Below are 18,452 nucleotides of genomic sequence, written 5' to 3'. Positions count from 1 at the left end.
TTTGGGAGGCCGAGGCAGGTGGATCACTTGAAGTCAGGAATTAGAGACCAGCCTGACCAATATGGTGAAACCCCATCTCTACTAAAAATACAAAAATTAGCCTGGCGTGGTGTCACACGCCTGTAATCCCAGGTACTCGGGAGGCTGAGGCAGGAGAATCGCTTGAACCCAGGAGGTAGAGGTTGCAATGAGCCGAGATTGCGCTACTGCACTCCAGCCTGGGCAACACAGTGAGACTCCAACTCAAAAAAAAAAAAAAAAAGGTCTATGGAGTGCATAAGCCATGGTTCATTTACCTTGTCCCCTTCTGATGGGCACTTAGGTGGTCTCCATGCTTTTGTTAGCACAGATGGCACTGCAGGGAATGACCTCGAACTCAGATCACTTTGCATGTGTATGAGTGTACCATCGGCTGAATTTCTAGAGTGGAATTGGGGCTCCATGGTTTATGCATTTGTCATTCAGATTTTTTTTTAAAAAGCGAAGTTGCTCTCCATAAAGCTTGTTCCAGTAGAACACCCCCAGTATTACGTGAGGACATCTGGGTTTCCTACATAGCCACCAGCACAGTGGGGTTTTTGTTTTTATGTTTTACTTATTTATTTTTTTTGAGACAGGCTCGCTCTCTGTCGCCCAGACTGACTGGAGTGCAGTGGCACAGTCTCAGCTCACTGCAACCTTGACCTCCCGGGTTCAAGCGATCCTCCCACGTCAGCCTCCACAGTAGCTGGGACTGCAGGCACGTGCCACCACGCCCAGCTAATTTTTGTATTTTTTGTAGAGACAGAGTTTCACCATGTTGCCCAGGCTGGTCTCCAACTCCTGGGCTCAAGCAATTTGCCTGCCTGGGCCTCTCAAAGTGTTGGCATTATGGGTGTGAGCCACTGTGCCCGGAGGCAGTGGGATTTTATTTTTTTATTTTTTTTTTGAGACGGCATCTCACTCTGTCATCCTGGATTTCAATGGTGAGATCTTGGCTCACTGAAACCTCTGCCTCCCGGGTTCAAGCAATTGTCCTGCCTCAACCTCCTGAGTAGCTGGGATTATAGGCACGTGCCACCATGCCTGGCTAATTTTTGTATTTTTAGTAGAGACAGGGTTTCACCATGTTGGCCTGGCTGGTCTCGAATGCCTGACCTCAAGTTATCCACCCACCTCAGCCTCCCAAAGTGTTGGGATTACAGGCATGAGCCACCACACCTGACCCACAGTGGGCTTTTTAGAAAGAGTTTCATTGAGGCATAACTCATGTCCCCATACAATTCATTCATTTAAATTGTACAGTTCTGTGTCTTTTAGTATATTCAAAGTTATGCAAACATTACCACAATCAATTTTAGAACATTTTCATTACCCCCCAAAAGAAACCCTGCATCCCTTAGCCTCTCGGTTCCCCCATCTACCTCAGTCCGGGCAACCATTATTCTACTTTCCATTTCTATGTTAATTTGCCTGTTCGGGACATTTCTTTTTTTCTTTTCTTTTTTTTTTGAGACGGAGTCTCGCTCTGTCACTCAGGCTGGAGTGCAGTGGCGCGATCTTAGCTCACTGCAAGCTCCACCTCCTGGGTTCAAGCGATTCTTCTGCCTCAGCCTCCCGAGTATTTGGGACTACAGGCGCCCGCCACCATGCCCGGCTGATTTCTGTATTTTTAGTGGAGATGGGGTTTCGCCGTATTGGCCAGGCTGGTCTTGAGCTCCCGGCCTCAGGTGATCCACCTGCCTTGGACTCCCAAAGTGTTGGGATTACAGGCGTGAGCCACTGCGCTCGGCCTGACATTATAAATGGGATCATACCCCTGTGAGGTCCTTTCACTCAGCATATGTCGACAGTAGCGTTTTGATTTGTGCTGACTGGGTGGTGGTTTCACTGGACAGTGCTCTGACTTAGGGTGGCGATCAAGCCTTTTTCCTATGCTCATGGGCCTTTTGTGTTTTCAGGGCTCCATTGGCCTCCAGAGGACCGGGAGCCTGCACCGGAAAAGGGGAGAGAGGGCGAGCCAGAGAGGATCCCCCCGACCTCTGTCCTTCCATTGTACTGGTGAGGATCCCCCTGTTCCCCGCTTCCTTCCCGCATCAGCTCCCATCCTGCAGCAGACGATGGAGGAAACCCGCACCTCTGCCTGCAGGGGGAGAAGTGGAGGGGCTCAGGCCAGGGTGTATCCAGCCCCGTAACCTGGTCCCCTCTATCCTAGAATCCCTGGAGGCCTCAGCTCTCCCGCCAGCAGTGGGGGACTCCGGCAGATACCCCCTCTACCAGCTGCTGAACTGTGGCCGTGGGAATAGGTGAGACGTCAGGGAGAAGGTGGGGAGATGGGAGAAGAGGCCCAGCCACTGTAACCCACCCCGTCTGTGTTCCCTCCTTCTAGCTGTGGGGCCGTCCACCCGGACATTGCCCACATGGAGCGGCTCCTGCAGCAGGCCATGGCGGAGAGGGAGCGGCTGCTCAAGGCCCGGGTGAGAGCCCAGGCCATCCTCTTAGGAACAGAAGACTGCCCCAGCCCTTCTTCCCTCAGACCTGGGAGACCCCTAGTCCCTCCTCCCTCAGACCCAGGAGTCCAGGACCCCAGCCCCACCTCCTTCAGACCCAGGATTCCAGGCCCCTCCTCCCTCAGACCCAGGAGTCCAGGACCCCAGCCCCACCTCCTTCAGACCCAGGATTCCAGGCCCCTCCTCCCTCAGACCCAGGGGTCCAGGGCCCCAGCCCCTCTACCCTCAGAACAGGGAACCTAGGACATTCTCCAGCCACCCTATCATCTTATGGGCTGGCATCCTCATTGAGTGCTTCATCCTGAATCCACAGGAAGGAACAAGAAGGGGCACGGAAGCTTCCTCAGGCCCTGCTGTCCCTGCCATCACGGTCAGTCCCACCCCTGCCCTCACGCCCACCTCTCCCTGCTCCGTTTCTCCCCCTGACCTATGCCCTTTCTTACATCTGACCCTTTCCTTTCCTCCAATGGAACAGAAAAGTGTCCGGGGCTTGGCAAGGGAAAGGGAACTGCAGAGGACCAGTTCCTGTTCCCATGACCTGTCGATGGTCATCTCTATGTGTGGCAGGTCCTCGGGTAACTTGCACTACTCTGCCTCGGTTTCCTCTTCTGTACATTGGTGACAATGTCAGTAGTCAGTACAGAAGGACAAGTCCATGCTGGGACTTATTCCTGGCCTCTAGCAATCCTCCTACCTCAGCCTCTCAGAGTACTGGGATTATAGTGTGAACCACCATACCCGGTCCATGCTGGAACTTTTCAAAATCATTTAAAATTTTGTTTTTGGCCGGGCGCGGTGGCTCGTGCCTGTAATCCTAGCACTTTGGGAGGCCAAGGTGGGTGGATCACCTGAGGTCAGGAGTTTGCAACCAGCCTGGCCAACATGGCGAAACCCCATCTCTACTAAAAATACAAAAATTAGCCAGGTGTGGTGGCACATGCCTGTAATCCCAGCTACTCAGGAGGCTGAGGCACGAGAATCACTTGAACCCGGAGGTGGAGGTTGCAGTGAGCCGAGATCACACCATTGCACTCCAGCCTTGGCGACAAGAATGAAACTCCATCTCAAAAACAAAAAACAAAAAACAAAAAAACAGAAACCAAAAAACTGTTTTTATTTTCATTAAAAAAAAAACTTTTTTTTTTTTTGGCCGGGTGCGGTGGCTCACGCCTGTAATCCCAGCACTTTGGGAGGCCGAGACGGGCGGATCACGAGGTCAGGAGATTGAGACCATCCTGGCTAACGCGGTGAAACCCCATCTCTACTAAAAAATACAAAAAACTAGCCGGGCGAGGTGGCGGGTGCCTGTAGTCTCAGCTACTCGGGAGGCTGAGGCAGGAGAATGGCGTGAACCCGGGAGGTGGAGCTTGCAGTGAACTGAGATCCGGCCACTGCACTCCAGCCTGGGCGACAGAGCAAGACTCCATCTCAAAAAAAAAAAAAAAAAAAAAAAAAATTTATTTTAGAAAAATTCAAGCATATGCACGAGAGAAGGAGTAGATTAATAGACCCCCAGGTGCCCACTGCGCAGCTTCAATCATTTTCAATATTGAATCTTGTTGTACTTGCCAACTTTTTATTTATTTAACTTTTTAATTTGTGTGAGTATGTACTAGGTATATATATTTTTTTATTTTTATTTTTAATATTTTTCTTTTATTCTCAATAAGTCTTCTGCACTCCTATAATTTTAATGTATTTTATTTTTGTAGAGATAGAGTCTTGCTATGTTGTCCAGGCTGATCTCAAACTCCTGGCCTCAAACAATCCTCCCATCTCAGCCTCCTAAAGTGCTAGAATTATAAGCATGAGCCCCTGGTGCCTAGCCACCAATTTTATTTTACTAATCCCATACCTACATCCCACTCTGCACCGAAGTGTTTTAAAGCAAAATATTGTATCCTTTCACTCAAACATCACTATTTATCTCCAATAGATAGGCTTGTTTTTGGGGGGACAAAGTTTTCTCTTGTCGCCCAGGCTAGAGTGCAGCGATGTGACCCAGGCTAGAGTGCAGTGATGTGATCTCAGCTCACTGGAACCTCTGCCTCCCTGGTTCAAGTGATTCTCCTACCTCAGCCTCCCAAGTAGCTGGGACTACAGGTGCCCACCACCACACCCATTTAATTTTTTTTGTTTTGTTTTTAGTAGAGATGGGGTTTTGCCATGTTGTCCAGGCTGGCCTTGAACTCCTGACCTCAGGTGATCTGCCTGCCTTGGCCTCAAAAAGTGCTGGGATTACAAGTGTGAGCCACTGTGCCTGGCCAATAGGTTTTTTTTTTTTCTTTAACTTAACAAAAATTCCATTGCCATATCTTATGATATTATTAATTTCATTATATTGTAATATATAGTCCATATTCACATTTCTCTCATTGTCTCCAAAATATATATATTTTTAAATTTATTTTTTATTTTTCTTTTCCTTTTTTTTTTTTTTTTTGTTTTTTCAATATGGAGTCTCACTTTGTTGCCCAAGCTGGAGTACAGTGGCACCATCTGGGCTCACTGCAACCTCCGCCTCCAGGGTTCAAGCGATTCTTCTGCCTCAGCCTCTGGAGTAGCTGGGATTTCAGGCGCCCACCACCATGCCTGGCTAATTTATAGTAGAGATAGGGTTTCACCATGTTGGCCAGGCTGGTTTTGAACTCCTGACCTCAGGTGATGCACCCGCCTTGGCCTCCCAAAGTGCTGGCATTACAGGCATGAGCTACCGTGCCTGGCTTTGTTTTCTATTTTTAACAGTAGAGACACTATATTGGCCAGGCTGGTATTGAATTCCTGGCCTCAAGCCTCCCTTCTGGCCAAAGTGCTGAGATAGGCCGGAGCCACCATGCCTGACCCAAAATATCTTTTCATAGTTGATTTATTTGAATTTATATGCAAAGCACACACTATGCATTTGGTTTAATGGCTCTTAAATCTTTTAATTTCTAACAGTTTTGCCTCCCCATTTAAAAAAAAAACACTATTTATTTGTGGAAATAATCCAATCATTTATCCTGTTGACTTTTTTCACATTCTTGATTTAGCTGACAGCTGCCTTACATAAATTATATTTTTACCTATATTAATAATATTCATAGAACGAATGCATTTTGTTATAAAGAATGATAAAGCTAGGCACCATAGCTCACGCCTATAATCTCAGCACTTTGAGAGGCCGAGGTGGGAGGATCACTTGAGTCCCAGAGCTGGAGACCAGCCTGGGCAGCATAGTCAGACCCTCATCTCTACAGAAAGTTAAAAAATTAGCAGGTGTGGTGGTGCATGCCTGTGGTCCCAGCTACTCAGGAGGCTGAGGTGGGAGGATTGCTTGAGCCCAGAAGGCGGAGGCTGCAGTGAGCTATGATTGCGCCACTGCACTCCAGCTTCAGTGACAGAGTGAGACCCCACCTCAAAAAAAAAGAATGGTAGATAAAGTATTAAGAAAGTGGTCGCTGTCTTCCTGATCTCACTTCTACTGCTGAGAAGCCTTCAAATTTGTGTTTATACTTTCCCACAGGCACCAATCACGCCATATTTTGTGAATTTATTTGTCTCATAAATAAGCACATCCTTCCCAACCTTTTTGTTTTTACCACCATCTGTCCTTCCCTTATTCATTTCAGCCAATATTTATTGAGTGCCTACTGTGTGCTAGATCCTGGGTTATAGCAGTGACCAAGATAACAGTCCCCACCTTTGGGAGAAGCTGATGTTTTAAAGGGGAAGAAAGATGGACACAAAACAACATCAATATGTAAAGTAAATAGCCTGTCAGAGGCTGATAAGAGCCAGGGAGCAAAATAACGCAGGAACGGCAGTGGGGTCTTCTGTGTTGTTAGGCATAAGCTTGTGCTCATTAAAAACGAAGCACAGGCCAGGTGCGGTGGCTCACGCCTGTAATCCCAGCACTTTGGGAGGCCAAGGCAGGCAGATTATCTGAGGTCGGGAGTTCGAGACCACCCTGACCAATGTAGAGAAACCCCGTCTCTACTAAAAATAGAAAAATTAGCCGGGCTTGGTGGCATGTGCCTGTAGTCCCAGCTACCTGAGAGGCTGAGGCGGGAGAATCGCTTGAACTGGGAAGCAGAGGTTGCAGTGAGCCAAGATCACACCACTGCACTCCAGCCTGGGCGACAGAGTGAGACTGTCTCAAAACAAACAAACAAACAAACAAACAGAATTGTTCCTGCTCTGGTGTTCTGCCTGGCTTGTAGCGTCATCATGTATTAAACAGTCCCCTGCTGTGTGCTTTGTCCCCTGCCCTACATCCCTGCTGTCTTTTGTGCACATGAGCAAGTGTGTCTCTGGGCTTCACACGTAGAAGGGGAACCTCTGGGTTGGAGACCCTGAGGGCAGTCAGCTAATCCTTGAAACAGACTCAAGAGGAGGGTGCTGTGATAAACCCTGTGTTTTAGTGCAGGGGACTGAGGCTCCCAGAGGGACAGGAGTTCTGTGGAGGCGACATAGCTGGGCAGTGGTGGAGTCCCAAGCCCATCCCTGGTCTTCTCCTAGATTGGGGCCCGGCTCCCTACATCCTAGTTCGGTGACCTTGGAGAGTCACCTCTTCTTAAAGCCTCAGTTTCTTGATCTGTCTAGTGGGGACATTAATGGGTTGTTTTGGGGAAGAAACGAAATAATCACAGTGACCACTTGGCATAGTGCCTGACACAGAGCGGGAGCTTCCACACACGGTGGCGATCCTTGGTCTTCCTGTGTGGATTTGGGGAGATTGCAGGCCCAGCGGGTGCTCTTCAAACCTGGCCTTTCCCTCCCTGCAGTCCTCCTCCCTAATCCTTCTCATTTCCCCACCTCACTCTCCTGTCTCCAACCAGTAAATCTCATCTCTGTTTCTCATCCCTTCTTGCTCTGGCCTTGCTTCAGTTTTCTTTCTTTTTTTTTTTGAGACACGATCTCTCTTTGTCACCCAGGCTGGAGTGCAGTGGTCTGATCTCGGCTCACTGCAACCTCCACCTCCTGGGCTCAAGCTATCCTCTCACCTCAGCCTCCTAATTAGCTGGGATCCTAGCATACACCACCACATCTGGCTAATTTTTATATTATTATTTTTTTGAGATGGAGTTTCGCTCTTGTTGCCCAGGCTGGAGTGCAATGGTGCCATCTTGACTTACCACAACCTCCATCTCCCGGGTTCAAGCGATTCTCCTGCCTCAGCCTCCCGAGTAGCTGGGATTACAGGCATGCGCCACCACGCCCGGCTAATTTTGTATTTTTAGCAGAGACGGGGTTTCTTCATGTTGGTCAGGCTGGTCTCGAACTCCTGACCTTGGGTGAGCCGCCCAGCTTGGCTTCCCAAAGTGCTAGGATTACAGGCGTGAGCCACCGAGCCCGGCCTAAGTTTTGTATTTTTTGTAGAGATGGGGTTTCACCATTTTGCCCCAAGCTGGTCTCAAACTCCTGGGTTTAAGGGATCCTCACCTCTTGGCCTCCCAAAGTGCTGGGATTACAGGTGTGAGCCTCCGCACCCATCCTGCTTCAGTTTTCTAACTCCTTGACACTCAAAGTGTGGCTGGTGGAACAGCAGCATCAGGGCCCACCTGGGAGCTTGTCAGACATGCAGAACCTCTCCCCTTACTCCAGACTCCACCCTGAAATGACTGAATCAGGGTCTGCATTTTTTTTTTTTTTTTGACACGGAGCCTTGCTCTGTTGCCCAGGCTGGAGTGCAGTGGTGCGATCTCGGCTCACTGCAAGCTCCACCTCCTGGGTTCACGCCATTCTCCTGCCTCAGTCTCCTGAGTAGCTGGGACTACAGGCGCCCACCACCACGCCCGGCTAATTTTTTGTCTTTTTAGTAGAAACAGGGTTTCACTATGTTAGCCAGGATGGTCTTGATCTCCTGACCTCCTGATCTGCCTGCCTCGGCCTCCCAAAGTGCTGGCATTACAGGCGTGAGCCACCGCACCTGGCCCAGAGTCTGCATTTTAACATTTTAACAAAAATCCCCAGCGGATCTGCTTGCACGAAGAAATCTGAGATGTACTGAACCTCCGTTTGACCTCTGGAATCCTACCACTGTTTGCAGGGATTATTTGGGAAGAATAGGTTGGATCAGACTAGCTCATGGTCAGGCTCTCATAAATAATGGACACTTGTCTTGCCTTAAATCCTCCTCCTCAACCTGTTTGACCATCTGAGGTGACCACTCCACCTGGTGAGTTCTGGCTCTGTCAGCTCTGGCTGTGTGACTTGTCTCGAGCGACTTAACCTCTCTGAGTCTTGGTTTCCACATCTGTAAAATGGAGATAAATGTACTTACCCCTCCAGGAGAGTTTGAGGGGGCAGAGATTATACCTAGAAAGTACTTAGCAGAGGATTATATTCATCAATTTCAATCACAACAATAATAACAATAATAATGTAAACAAGCAGTCTCTGTTTTATTTTTGAGACAGGGTCTCACTCAGTCACCCAGGCTGGAGTGCAGTGGTGCAATCATAGCTCAGTGCAACTTCCATCTCCTGGGCTCAGCTTCTTTAGTAGCTGGAACTACAGGTGTGCGCCACCAGGCCCAGCTAATTTTCTGGATTTTTAGTAGAGATGGGGTCTCTCTATATTGCCCAGGCTGGTCTCCAACTCATAGCCTCAAGTGATCCTTCCACTTCAGCTTCCCAAAGTGCTGGGATTACAGGCATGAGCCACTGCACATAGCTTCTCTTTTCTCTCTGTCTCTCTCTCTCTCTCTTTAAATAGAGAAGGGGTCTTCTCTGTTGCCCAGGCTGGTTTCAAACTCCTGGGATCAAGGGATCCTCCCACCTCAGTCTCCTGAGTAGCTGGAATTACAGGCTCAAGCCACCACACCGGCTCCAATCTTCATTTCTTTTTTTCCAAAAAAATGTTTTTTTCCAGAGACAGGATCTCACTGTGTTGCCCAGGCTGCCCTTGAATTCTTAGGCCTAAGGGATCCTCCTGCCTCAGCTTCCCAAAGTCCTGAGATTACAGGCATGAGCCACCATGCCCAGCCCGATCTTCATTTTGCTAGGCCTCTGATGTTTCAAGGTGAGCTCTAGAGTCAGAAATACCTGGGTTCGTATCCCAGTTCTGCTGCCTAGAAGCTCTGTGTGACCTCGGGTGCATTACGTCATCTCTCTGTACCTCATTTTGCTCATTTGTAAAATGGGGCTCACAGTTGCCATGAAGTGCCAAGCAGCTGTTGTCCATAAAGCCCTGGGCAGAGCATCATAGTCAATCCATGTAGCCATTGCATTCGTTAGATGGTCCTTGTTAATATTACCCTTTAAAGACTGTAGCAGGCCTTACACGCAAGCTGCTATGACTTGCTCCCCTGGAGGGGCTCCAGGCTGTAGAATCCCCCACCCCTTACATCAGCTGCCTCTTCTCTTTGCTCCCCAGGCCCCGCCCACCCCACCCCACCCTCCAGGCCCGCGAATCTTGGATCTCCGGCAGCATCTGGAGGCATGGGGCCACAACCCAGAAAACTGCCCACATGTGCAGGTGTCTGGGGGCTGCTGCCGCGGACCCCTGGTGAAGATGGGCGGCCGCATCAAGACCTGGAGGAAGCGATGGTTCTGCTTTGACCGCCAAGCCCGCCGCTTGGCCTACTATGCGGGTAAGCCCAGCCCGGCCACCATGGGCCCCGGGATGCTGCAATTCCACTCCGGAGGCCTTTCCCCTACAGGCACCAGAAGTCCTGGCCCCCACTTTCCGTGTTCCCCAGGATCCGGAAGTTTGGTTCCTTAGCTCCTACCTTCCCTACAACCCAGGAGTCCAGGCTCTCAGCTCCCTCTTTCCTCCAGATCCTGGAGTCCAGATCCCCAGCCCCTCTTTAAGTCACCCAGAATTCAAACCCCCAGTCCTCCTCAGGGACATAGATAACAGGTAGATAACAGCTTAATACAATTCAAGCTTCCCAGGGCCCATGTTCCTAAGACACCCATGAGTCTGAACCTGCACTGTCAGCTGCCCCCAGTCCCCCAACAGCCAGGAGTCTCGGGCCTTGTCCTTCTTCTCTAGGAGAATCAATTATTCCAAACCTCTCCTTGGACACTTTTTTTTTTTTTTTTTTAACGGAGTCTTGCTCTGTCACCCAGGCTGAAGTGCAGTGGCGTGATCTCAGCTCACTGTAACCTCTGCCTCCCAGGTTTAAGCGATTCTCCTGCCTCAGCCTCCCGAATGGCTGGGACTACAGGCTCTTGCCACCACACCCGGCTAATTTTTTGTATTTTTAGTAGAGACGGGGTTTCACTGTGTTAACCTGGATGGTCTTGATTTCCTGACCTTGTGATCCGCCTGCCTTGTCCTCCCAAAGTGCTGGGATTACAGGCGTGAGCCACTGCGCCCAGCCTCCTTAGACACTTGTATTGCCTTAAATCCTTCTCCCCTAACCTGTATGAACATCTGACTCTACCTAGTGAGTCCTGGCCCTGTCAGCTCTGGCTGCGTGACTTGTGCTGGGTGACTTAACCTCTGAGTCTTGGTTTCCACATCTGTGAAGTGGAGATAAATGTACTTACCCCTCCAGGAGAGTTTGAGGGGGTTAGAGATTATACCTAGAAAGTACTTGAGTACTCCCTGAGTTCCTTCCCTTCTCACAGTCCAAGGCACTCAGAGCCTAGGATTCCAGCTCCACAGACCCCACTCCCCAGTGGTGTCCAGTTTCTGCACCCAGTCTCCCATCCAGCATTAACATTCACTCACCTCTCAACCTTTAGAGACCTTCAGACTCTTGTCACCATGTTTTGTACCCCAAATCCAGTCTCAGGACTTAGGGCCAATGACCCTCACCTCGACACACACAGATACACCTTTCTCATTGGCTCTCTTTTTCTCTTACCTCCCCTACCAGACAAGGAAGAGACCAAGCTCAAAGGTGTCATCTACTTCCAGGCCATTGAGGAAGTCTATTACGACCACTTACGCTGTGCCTTCAAGGTGAAGTCCCTCAATGTCACCCTACCCTCGCAGTTGGAGTCCGAGTTGGAGTCAGGCCTTATCTCATCCCTGACTCATCCTGGGGAAAACCACTCGCAGCTTCTCCTGTCAGGGTACTTACAGGAGTACCTGTTTGTCGCAGAGAAGACAAACAGGTCACCTGACTGCAGGGACTAAAAATTAAGAGCTCACACTCTGGCTTTCAGCTACTATTAATTTTCTTTTCTTTTCTTTTCTTTTCTAAGATGGAGTCTCATTCTGTTGCCCAGGCTGGAGTGCAGTGGCGCTATCTCTGCTCACTGCAACCTCTGCCTCCCTGGTTCAAGCTATTCTCCTGCCTCAGCCTCCCGAGTAGCTGGGATTACAGGCGTGCCACCGTGTCTGGCTAATTTTTGTATTTTTAGTAGAGACGGGGTTTCACTGTGTTGGCCAGGCTGGTCTCAAACTCCTGACCTCATGATCTGCCCACCTTGGCCTCTCAAAGTGCTGGGATTACAAGCGTGAGCCATCACACGTGGCTCTTTTTTTTATTTTTAAGATGGAGTCTGGCTCTGTTGCCCAGGCTGGAGTGCAGTGGCGTTATATTGGCTCATTGCAACCTCTGCCTCCTGGGTTCAAGCAATTCTCCTGCTTTAGCCTCCCGAGTAGTTGGGATTACAGGTGTGCCACCACACCTGGCTAACTTTTGTATTTTTAGTTGAGATGGGGTTTCACTGTGTTAGCCAGGCTGGTCTCGAACTCCTGACCTCATGATCTGCCCACCTTGGCCTCCCAAAGTGCTGGGATTACAGGCATGAGCCACTGCACCTGGCCTGTCACTGTTAATTTTCTTGGAACAAAAGTTTTAGAGCCAAAATATGGCAAACTCTGATGTCAAACTGGGAATGAATGAAGAGGTCAGAGCAAGGGTGGGGCAACCTGGGAGCATCTAAAGGAGATGATGTGCCAGGCGTGGTGGCTCATGCCTGTAATCCCAACATTCTGCGAGACCGAGATGGGGGGATTGCATGAGGCCAGGAGTTCGAGGATGGTCAACATAGCAATATTCCATCTCTCTGTTTTTTCGAATTTTTAAGTGAAAAACAAATAAAGGAAATGGTTGTTACTTGGCTCCTGCCAACAGTTGCCAAGTGGGAGTGGGCCCCAGAGAACTCAGGAATTGGAACTTGTATAAAAGCACAGTGCCAAAAATTTAAATGTTGGCAACAGATACAATATTTAGAAAGCTCTGTGGAGAATAACCAAACTGTGGCTTTTTAGCAATTAGGTTGGAATCTCAGCTATGTGACATCAGGAAAGTGAATTATTTTCTTTAGCCTTAGTTTTCTTTGTTTCTTTTCTTCTTCTTTTTTTTTTTTTTGAGACAGGGTCTTGCTCTGTCGCCCAGGCTGGAGTGCAATGGCACAATCATAGCTCACTGTAGCCTCTATCTCTCAGGCTCAAGCAATTCTCCTGCCTCAGCCTCCTGAGTAGCTAGGACTATATGTGTGCACCACTACACCCAGCTAATTTGTTTTGTTTTGTTTTTCTGGTATTTTTTGTGGAGATGGGGTCTCCCTATATTGCCCAGGCTGGTTTTGAACTCCTGAGTTCAAGCAGTCTATCCGTTTCAACCTCCCAAAGTGCTGGGATTGCAGGCACGAGCCACCCAGCCCAGCCAGCCTTAGTCTTCTCATGTGTAGAATGGGCATGCATCAATGCATTCCATCAGGGTTACTGAGAGGACTAAAAACAGATTATGGACATAAGGGATTTACTCAATTTGGGATTGGCAAGTGGGTACTCAATAACGGATTCTAGACACTAACTTTCCCAAGGTACAAGGGGACCGAGATTTTGGGGAGGTGGAATTTGAATGCCTATATTTCTTTTTTTTTTTTTTTTTTTTTTTGAGACGGAGTCTTGCTCTGTCACCCAGGCTGGAGTGCAGTGGCCGGATCTCAGCTCACTGCAAGCTCCGCCTCCCGGGTTTACGCCATTCTCCTGTCTCAGCCTCCCGAGTAGCTGGGACTACAGGCGCCCGCCACCACGCCCGGCTAGTTTTTTGTATTTTTAGTAGAGACGGGGTTTCACCGTGTTAGCCAGGATGGTCTCGATCTCCTGACCTCGTGATCCGCCCGCCTCGGCCTCCCAAAGTGCTGGGATTACAGGCTTGAGCCACCGCACCCGGCCTGAATGCCTATATTTCTAATATAGGAGAAGTTAGGCTGAGAGAAGGCGCCATAAGTCCTACTTTTAAATTTTTTGGCCTGGTGCGGTGGCTCACACCTGTAAGCCTAGCACTTTGGGAGGCCGACATGGGTGGATCACGAGGTCAAGAGATCGAGACCAACCTGACCAACACGGTGAAACGCCGTCTGTACTAAAAATACAAAAATTAGCCGGGCATGGTGGCGCACGCCTGTAATCTCAGCTACTCTGGAGGCTGAGGCAGGAGAATCGCTTGAACCCGAGAGGTGGATGTTGCAGTGAGCCAAGATCACGCCACTGCACTCCAGCCTGGCGACAGAGCGAGACTCCGTCTCAAAAAAAAAAGAAAAAAAAATTTATCTTGCCCATAATTTATCAATAGCGCTCTACATATGTTAATTTTAAGCACTTTCCTGTGTTAATTCATTTAATCCTAATAACCCAGTGAGGTAGGTGGCATCATTTGGGAAGACAGGGAAACTGACATTCAGATACTTAAGTACCTTGTCCAGTGTCACACAGACTGTAAGTAGCAAGGCTGGGTTCGCACCCAGACTGTGGCCAGTGTCTTTTGTCCTCATTACCCTCACTTTCTGCTTATTCCAGAGCCCCAGCCCCCGCCTGACCTTCTGCGTGAAAACCTACGAACGCCTTTTCTACATGGTGGCTCCGAGTCCCGAAGCCATGCGCATTTGGATGGACGTCATTGTGACAGCAGCCGACGAAAACCACGCCCCCTGAGTGGCCCCGCCCACTTGGGGGAAGTCCCTTCGAGGCTCCGCAGGCGCGAGGGCGTTCCTAGGCCCCGCCCACTGCCGGCAAACTTGGGCGCACGCCTTTGGAACTTTCCTGGGAATTCCGCAGGCCCCCACAGCTCGGCTGGCCTGAGCTGCTGCATTCTGGGTTGCAGGTGCCTTGCCCCCGACGGGATCGCCAACCCCTGAGGCCCTGCCCGGGGCAGGAGGAAGATTGCAGGGGCGGGAAGAAACTATTTATTGGTGCTCCTGTGATACCGAATTAAATACGGAGGAAAAACAGGAATTGCTGCTGTGGTTTCCAGCCTAGGCGTCCGGGGCCCCTTGGCCCTTAGGCAGGACATCTGAGTTATCGGTACCTCTGGGAGCCACGCGTCCCACAGCCGGCTGTCTTTAGGAATGGAGGCCTTCAACTCTAAGGTCATGGCTGGGAGAAGAGGGTGAGAGACTTGTGTCCTTAGTGTTTGGCAGTTTTGCTGTTTTAGTTTGTAGGCCCTTCTGTTTCCACCCTTTCTGGCCTGACCAGCTGCTGGAAATTTCTAGGAACTCCTAGGCTTCCCCCCGTTAGGCCTTTGCCTACGTTGTTCCCTCTGCCCTTTTCTTCTCTTTTTTTCTTTTTTAAATTTTATCTATTTTTATAGAGATGGGGTCTTACTGTGTTGCCCAGGCTGGTCTCCAGCTGCTGGACTCAAGCGATCCACCCATCTTAGCCTCCCAAGGTGCTGAGATTACAGGTGTGAGCCACTATGCCCGGCCCCACTCCTTCCCTTAATCAGCTGCACCTCATTCTTCCAGCCTTAGTTCAGTTGGCACCTCCTTCAGGAAGCCCTCACTGACTTTCCTGGCTGGGTCAGGCAGCCCCTTTTGAGCTCTATCATCCCATCCCTGAGGACCCTGGGTCATCATGGGCGATGGATCTGTGTTCTTTATGCACTGGGAGCTCCATGAGGCAGAGCCAGCATTGTCCTGGCCACTGCTGTTCCCAGCCCCATAGAGCATGTCTCATTCCATGAAAGTGGGAAAAAAAAGAAAAAACAAAACTCTTCTCTTTCACCTCTGGGCCTTTGTACATTCTGTTCCTTTTGCTTAGGTACCTCTCCCCATTCCATGAAAGCCCTACTCATCATTTAGCTTTTAGTTCCTGTGTTAAGTCTCTTTCTCCAGGAAGCCCTCCCTGATTGTCCTGGCAGGTCAGATGCTTCCTCTGGGCTTTTCTTTTTTTTGAGACAATCTCAATCTGTCGCCCAGGCTGCAGTGCAGTGGTGCAGTCTCGGCTCACTGCAACCTCCACCTCTCAGGTTCAAACGATTCTCCTGCCTCAGCCTCCCGAGTAGCTGGGATTACAAGCACCCGCCACCACACCATGCCTGGCTATTTTTTTTTTTTTTTGTATTTTTAATAGAGTTGGGGTTTCACCATGTTGGCCAGGCTAGGCTCCAACTCCTGGGCTCAAGCGATCTGCCTGTCTCAGCCTCGCAAAGTGTTGGGATTACAGACATGAGCCACTGCTCCTGGCCCTGGGCTTTTCATTATAACCCTGACCACTCCACCTGTGCCTCCCCATTCCCAACCCTGATCATTCTATCCTGTGCTTCTCTCATCATGGCCTTGACTACCCAGGATCATCACTGCTGTTGAGTCTGTCTCCTGCTCTGGACTGGGAGTGAGCGCTGTCTTGGTCACCACTGAGCCCTTGGTACAGCAGAGGGCCTGGTGCGTACTGGGTATGGAGGGAACATCTGGTGGTTGAATAAACGGATGGGAAAGTGATGCTAAGGGCTGGGGACCGTCATGAACAAGGCAGGCAGAGCTCTTTGGCTGACTTCATCCTTCAGGTCTCATCTACGGCGCCCCTTCAAGTAGTTCTCCCTGAACCCTAGGCCGGGTCAGGTGCCTGTTCTGGGCCTCTACAGTCCTCCAGGGTCCCCCACTTGAGCACTCTAGGCTGTCACTCTGGAGACAGCTCTTTCCTGCCTCAAAAAGTTCCCTTGAGGACCCAGATATAGTGCTCTGAGTCCTGGGAGTGCAGACACCCAAATTCCTAGGTCCTCTGGGACTCTAAGTGTCCCTTGGCCTCTATCTTCAGGTGTGCGGCATCTGGATTCTTGGATCAGTTCATCCCCCAGCCCCTCTGCAAACCAGGTCCCTTACTGAATCCTGCTTCATGGACATCTGACCAATGTAGACGACAGCTACAGCTGCAACCTCTGCCTCCCTGGTTCAAGCTATTCTCCTGCCTCAGCCTCCCGAGTAGCTGGGATTACAGGCGTGCCACCGTGTCTGGCTAATTTTTGTATTTTTAGTAGAGACGGGGTTTCACTGTGTTGGCCAGGCTGGTCTCAAACTCCTGAGACCAGGAGGGTGCCCGTGTTCAGAAGAGCCCTGCTCTTGGGTTTAACGCTCTGTGGTCACCGTGTAGAAATTGGTAAATTTATCTTTGAATTTCTGTTTTGTAAGCTAAGACTAATGAGACAATGAAAGCATGATGAGGCAGCCGCACCTCTCTGGGACAAATTTCCACTCTTGTCCTCACCCCATTTTTTTTTTCTTGAGATGGAGTCTTACTCTGTCACCCAGGCTGGAGGGCAGTGGCGCGATCTCGGCTCACTGCAACCTCTACTTCCCAGGTTCAAGCGATTCTCCTGCCTCAGCCTCCTGAGTAGCTAGGATTTTAGGCACTGGCCACCACACTCGGCTAATTTTTGTATTTTTAGTAGAGACAGGGTTTCACCATGTTGGCCAGACTGGTCTTGAACTCCTGACCTCAAGTGATCCGCCCGTCTCGGCCTCCCAAAGTGCTGGGATTACAGGCGTGAGCCACTGCGCCTAGCCTGTCCCCTTCTTAACTCTGCCCCTGATCACTGGCACCCTCCACCCCTGTTGCAGGCATGCCACAAGACCAGGGTTGGCTACTCGTGCCTCATGGTATCTTGGGTGGAACATGGCGGTGGGCATCTGGTGGGACGGGGAACCCAGCCAGGTTGCCCATGTTGTGGGGCAGGATCCCTAGCCACCATTGAAGGTCTGTGCTGGTCCCGCAAGTATCTCTGTGCCCAAGGGAACATAACATTAAACACCATGAGGGGTCAAGAGAAAGGCTGAGGGCCGGGTGCAGTGGCTTATGCCTGTAATCCTAGCACTTTGGGAGGCTGAGACAGGAAGATCACTTGAGCCCAGGAGTTTGAGACCAGCCTGGGCAACATAGCAAGACCCTGTTTCTACAAAAAGAAATTTAAAAATTAGCTGGACATGGTGGCACATGCCTGTAGTGGCAGTTACTTGGGAGGCTGAGGTGGGAGGATTGCTTGAGTCTGGGAGATAGAGGCTGCAGTGAACTGTGATTGTGCCACTGCACGCCAGCCTGGGTGGCAGAGTGAGGTTGTCTCTAAAAAAAGAGATTGAGGCAGAAGAAATGAAAAAAAAAAAAAAAAAAAAAAAACAGTGTTTCTATTTCAGTACCTTTAATAACACTCTTTCCTGTTTTTTTTTTTTTTTTGTGAGACGGACGGAGTTTCGCTCTTGTTGCCCAGGCTGGAGTGTAATGGTGTGATCTCAGCTCACTGCAACCTTCGCCTCCTAGGTTCAAGCGATTCTCCTGTCTCAGCCTCCAGAGTAGCTGGGATTACAGGCGTGCGCCACCACACCTGGCTAACTTTTTGTGTTTTTAGTAGAGACGGGGTTTCACCATGTTGGTCAGACTGGTCTTGAACTCCTGATCTCAGGTGATCCTCCTGCCTCGGCCTCCCAAAGTGCTGGGATTACAGGTGAGCCACCCTGCCCAGCCTCTTTCCTGCCTTTTGAACCAGGTCTCTACATTTCATTTCACACTGGGGCCGGAAAATTATACAGTCAGCCCTGTCCCCGACTCCACTCCTTCCCTAACTTGTCCCAGATGGTGTGTCCCAGAGGGAGTGGGTCTGAGTCAGGCTGGGAACCTCACTGGGCTCAGAGCCTGCTCTGCCACAGGGCGACGAGAAACCCAGAGTGAATATGGTCCTGGGCTTGTCTGAGGCCTGGGAGTGATCTGTATTGCGGGCGGCTGCCTCTGCACTGACCCCTGAGCCAGATTCTAGATTCTTTGCCATAAAATCTGCAAAGGATCTCGAAGAGCCAGCCACCT

General features: G+C 50.1%; 1 protein-coding gene and 1 long non-coding RNA gene across 8 annotated transcripts in view; one reads left to right on the top strand and one right to left on the bottom strand.

Annotated features, from left to right (window-relative positions):
- The window catches only part of PHLDB3 (pleckstrin homology like domain family B member 3), a 32,733-nt gene extending 18,119 nt beyond the window's left edge, over positions 1 to 14,614 (top strand). For 5 of the 7 annotated variants that reach the window (XM_015124152.3, XM_077983126.1, XM_015124154.3 and 2 more), the window contains 7 exons: positions 1,941 to 2,040; positions 2,195 to 2,285; positions 2,369 to 2,456; positions 2,803 to 2,859; positions 9,849 to 10,065; positions 11,302 to 11,387; positions 14,184 to 14,614. In XM_015124152.3, coding sequence (XP_014979638.3) covers positions 1,941 to 2,040; positions 2,195 to 2,285; positions 2,369 to 2,456; positions 2,803 to 2,859; positions 9,849 to 10,065; positions 11,302 to 11,387; positions 14,184 to 14,318 — 774 coding nt within the window. In that variant the 3' untranslated portion in view covers positions 14,319 to 14,614. Of the gene's footprint in view, positions 1 to 1,940; positions 2,041 to 2,194; positions 2,286 to 2,368; positions 2,457 to 2,802; positions 2,860 to 8,520; positions 8,694 to 9,344; positions 9,522 to 9,848; positions 10,066 to 11,301; positions 11,388 to 14,183 lie in introns of those variants that run through there. The other 2 variants (XM_077983128.1, XM_077983127.1) reach the window with 2 other exon arrangements.
- Positions 14,615 to 15,706: 1,092 nt separating this feature from the next.
- LOC144337569 (uncharacterized) lies at positions 15,707 to 17,775 on the bottom strand. Its single transcript, XR_013410779.1, has 2 exons — positions 17,473 to 17,775; positions 15,707 to 17,130 (listed from the first exon to the last, which is right to left on the bottom strand). It is a non-coding gene; the product is annotated as an uncharacterized LOC144337569 (long non-coding RNA).
- Positions 17,776 to 18,452: the final 677 nt, after the last annotated feature.

The sequence above is a fragment of the Macaca mulatta genome, chromosome 19 (assembly GCF_049350105.2).
Source record: "Macaca mulatta isolate MMU2019108-1 chromosome 19, T2T-MMU8v2.0, whole genome shotgun sequence".
Lineage (NCBI taxonomy): Eukaryota > Metazoa > Chordata > Mammalia > Primates > Cercopithecidae > Macaca > Macaca mulatta.
This window is presented reverse-complemented; position numbering and strand designations above follow the sequence as displayed.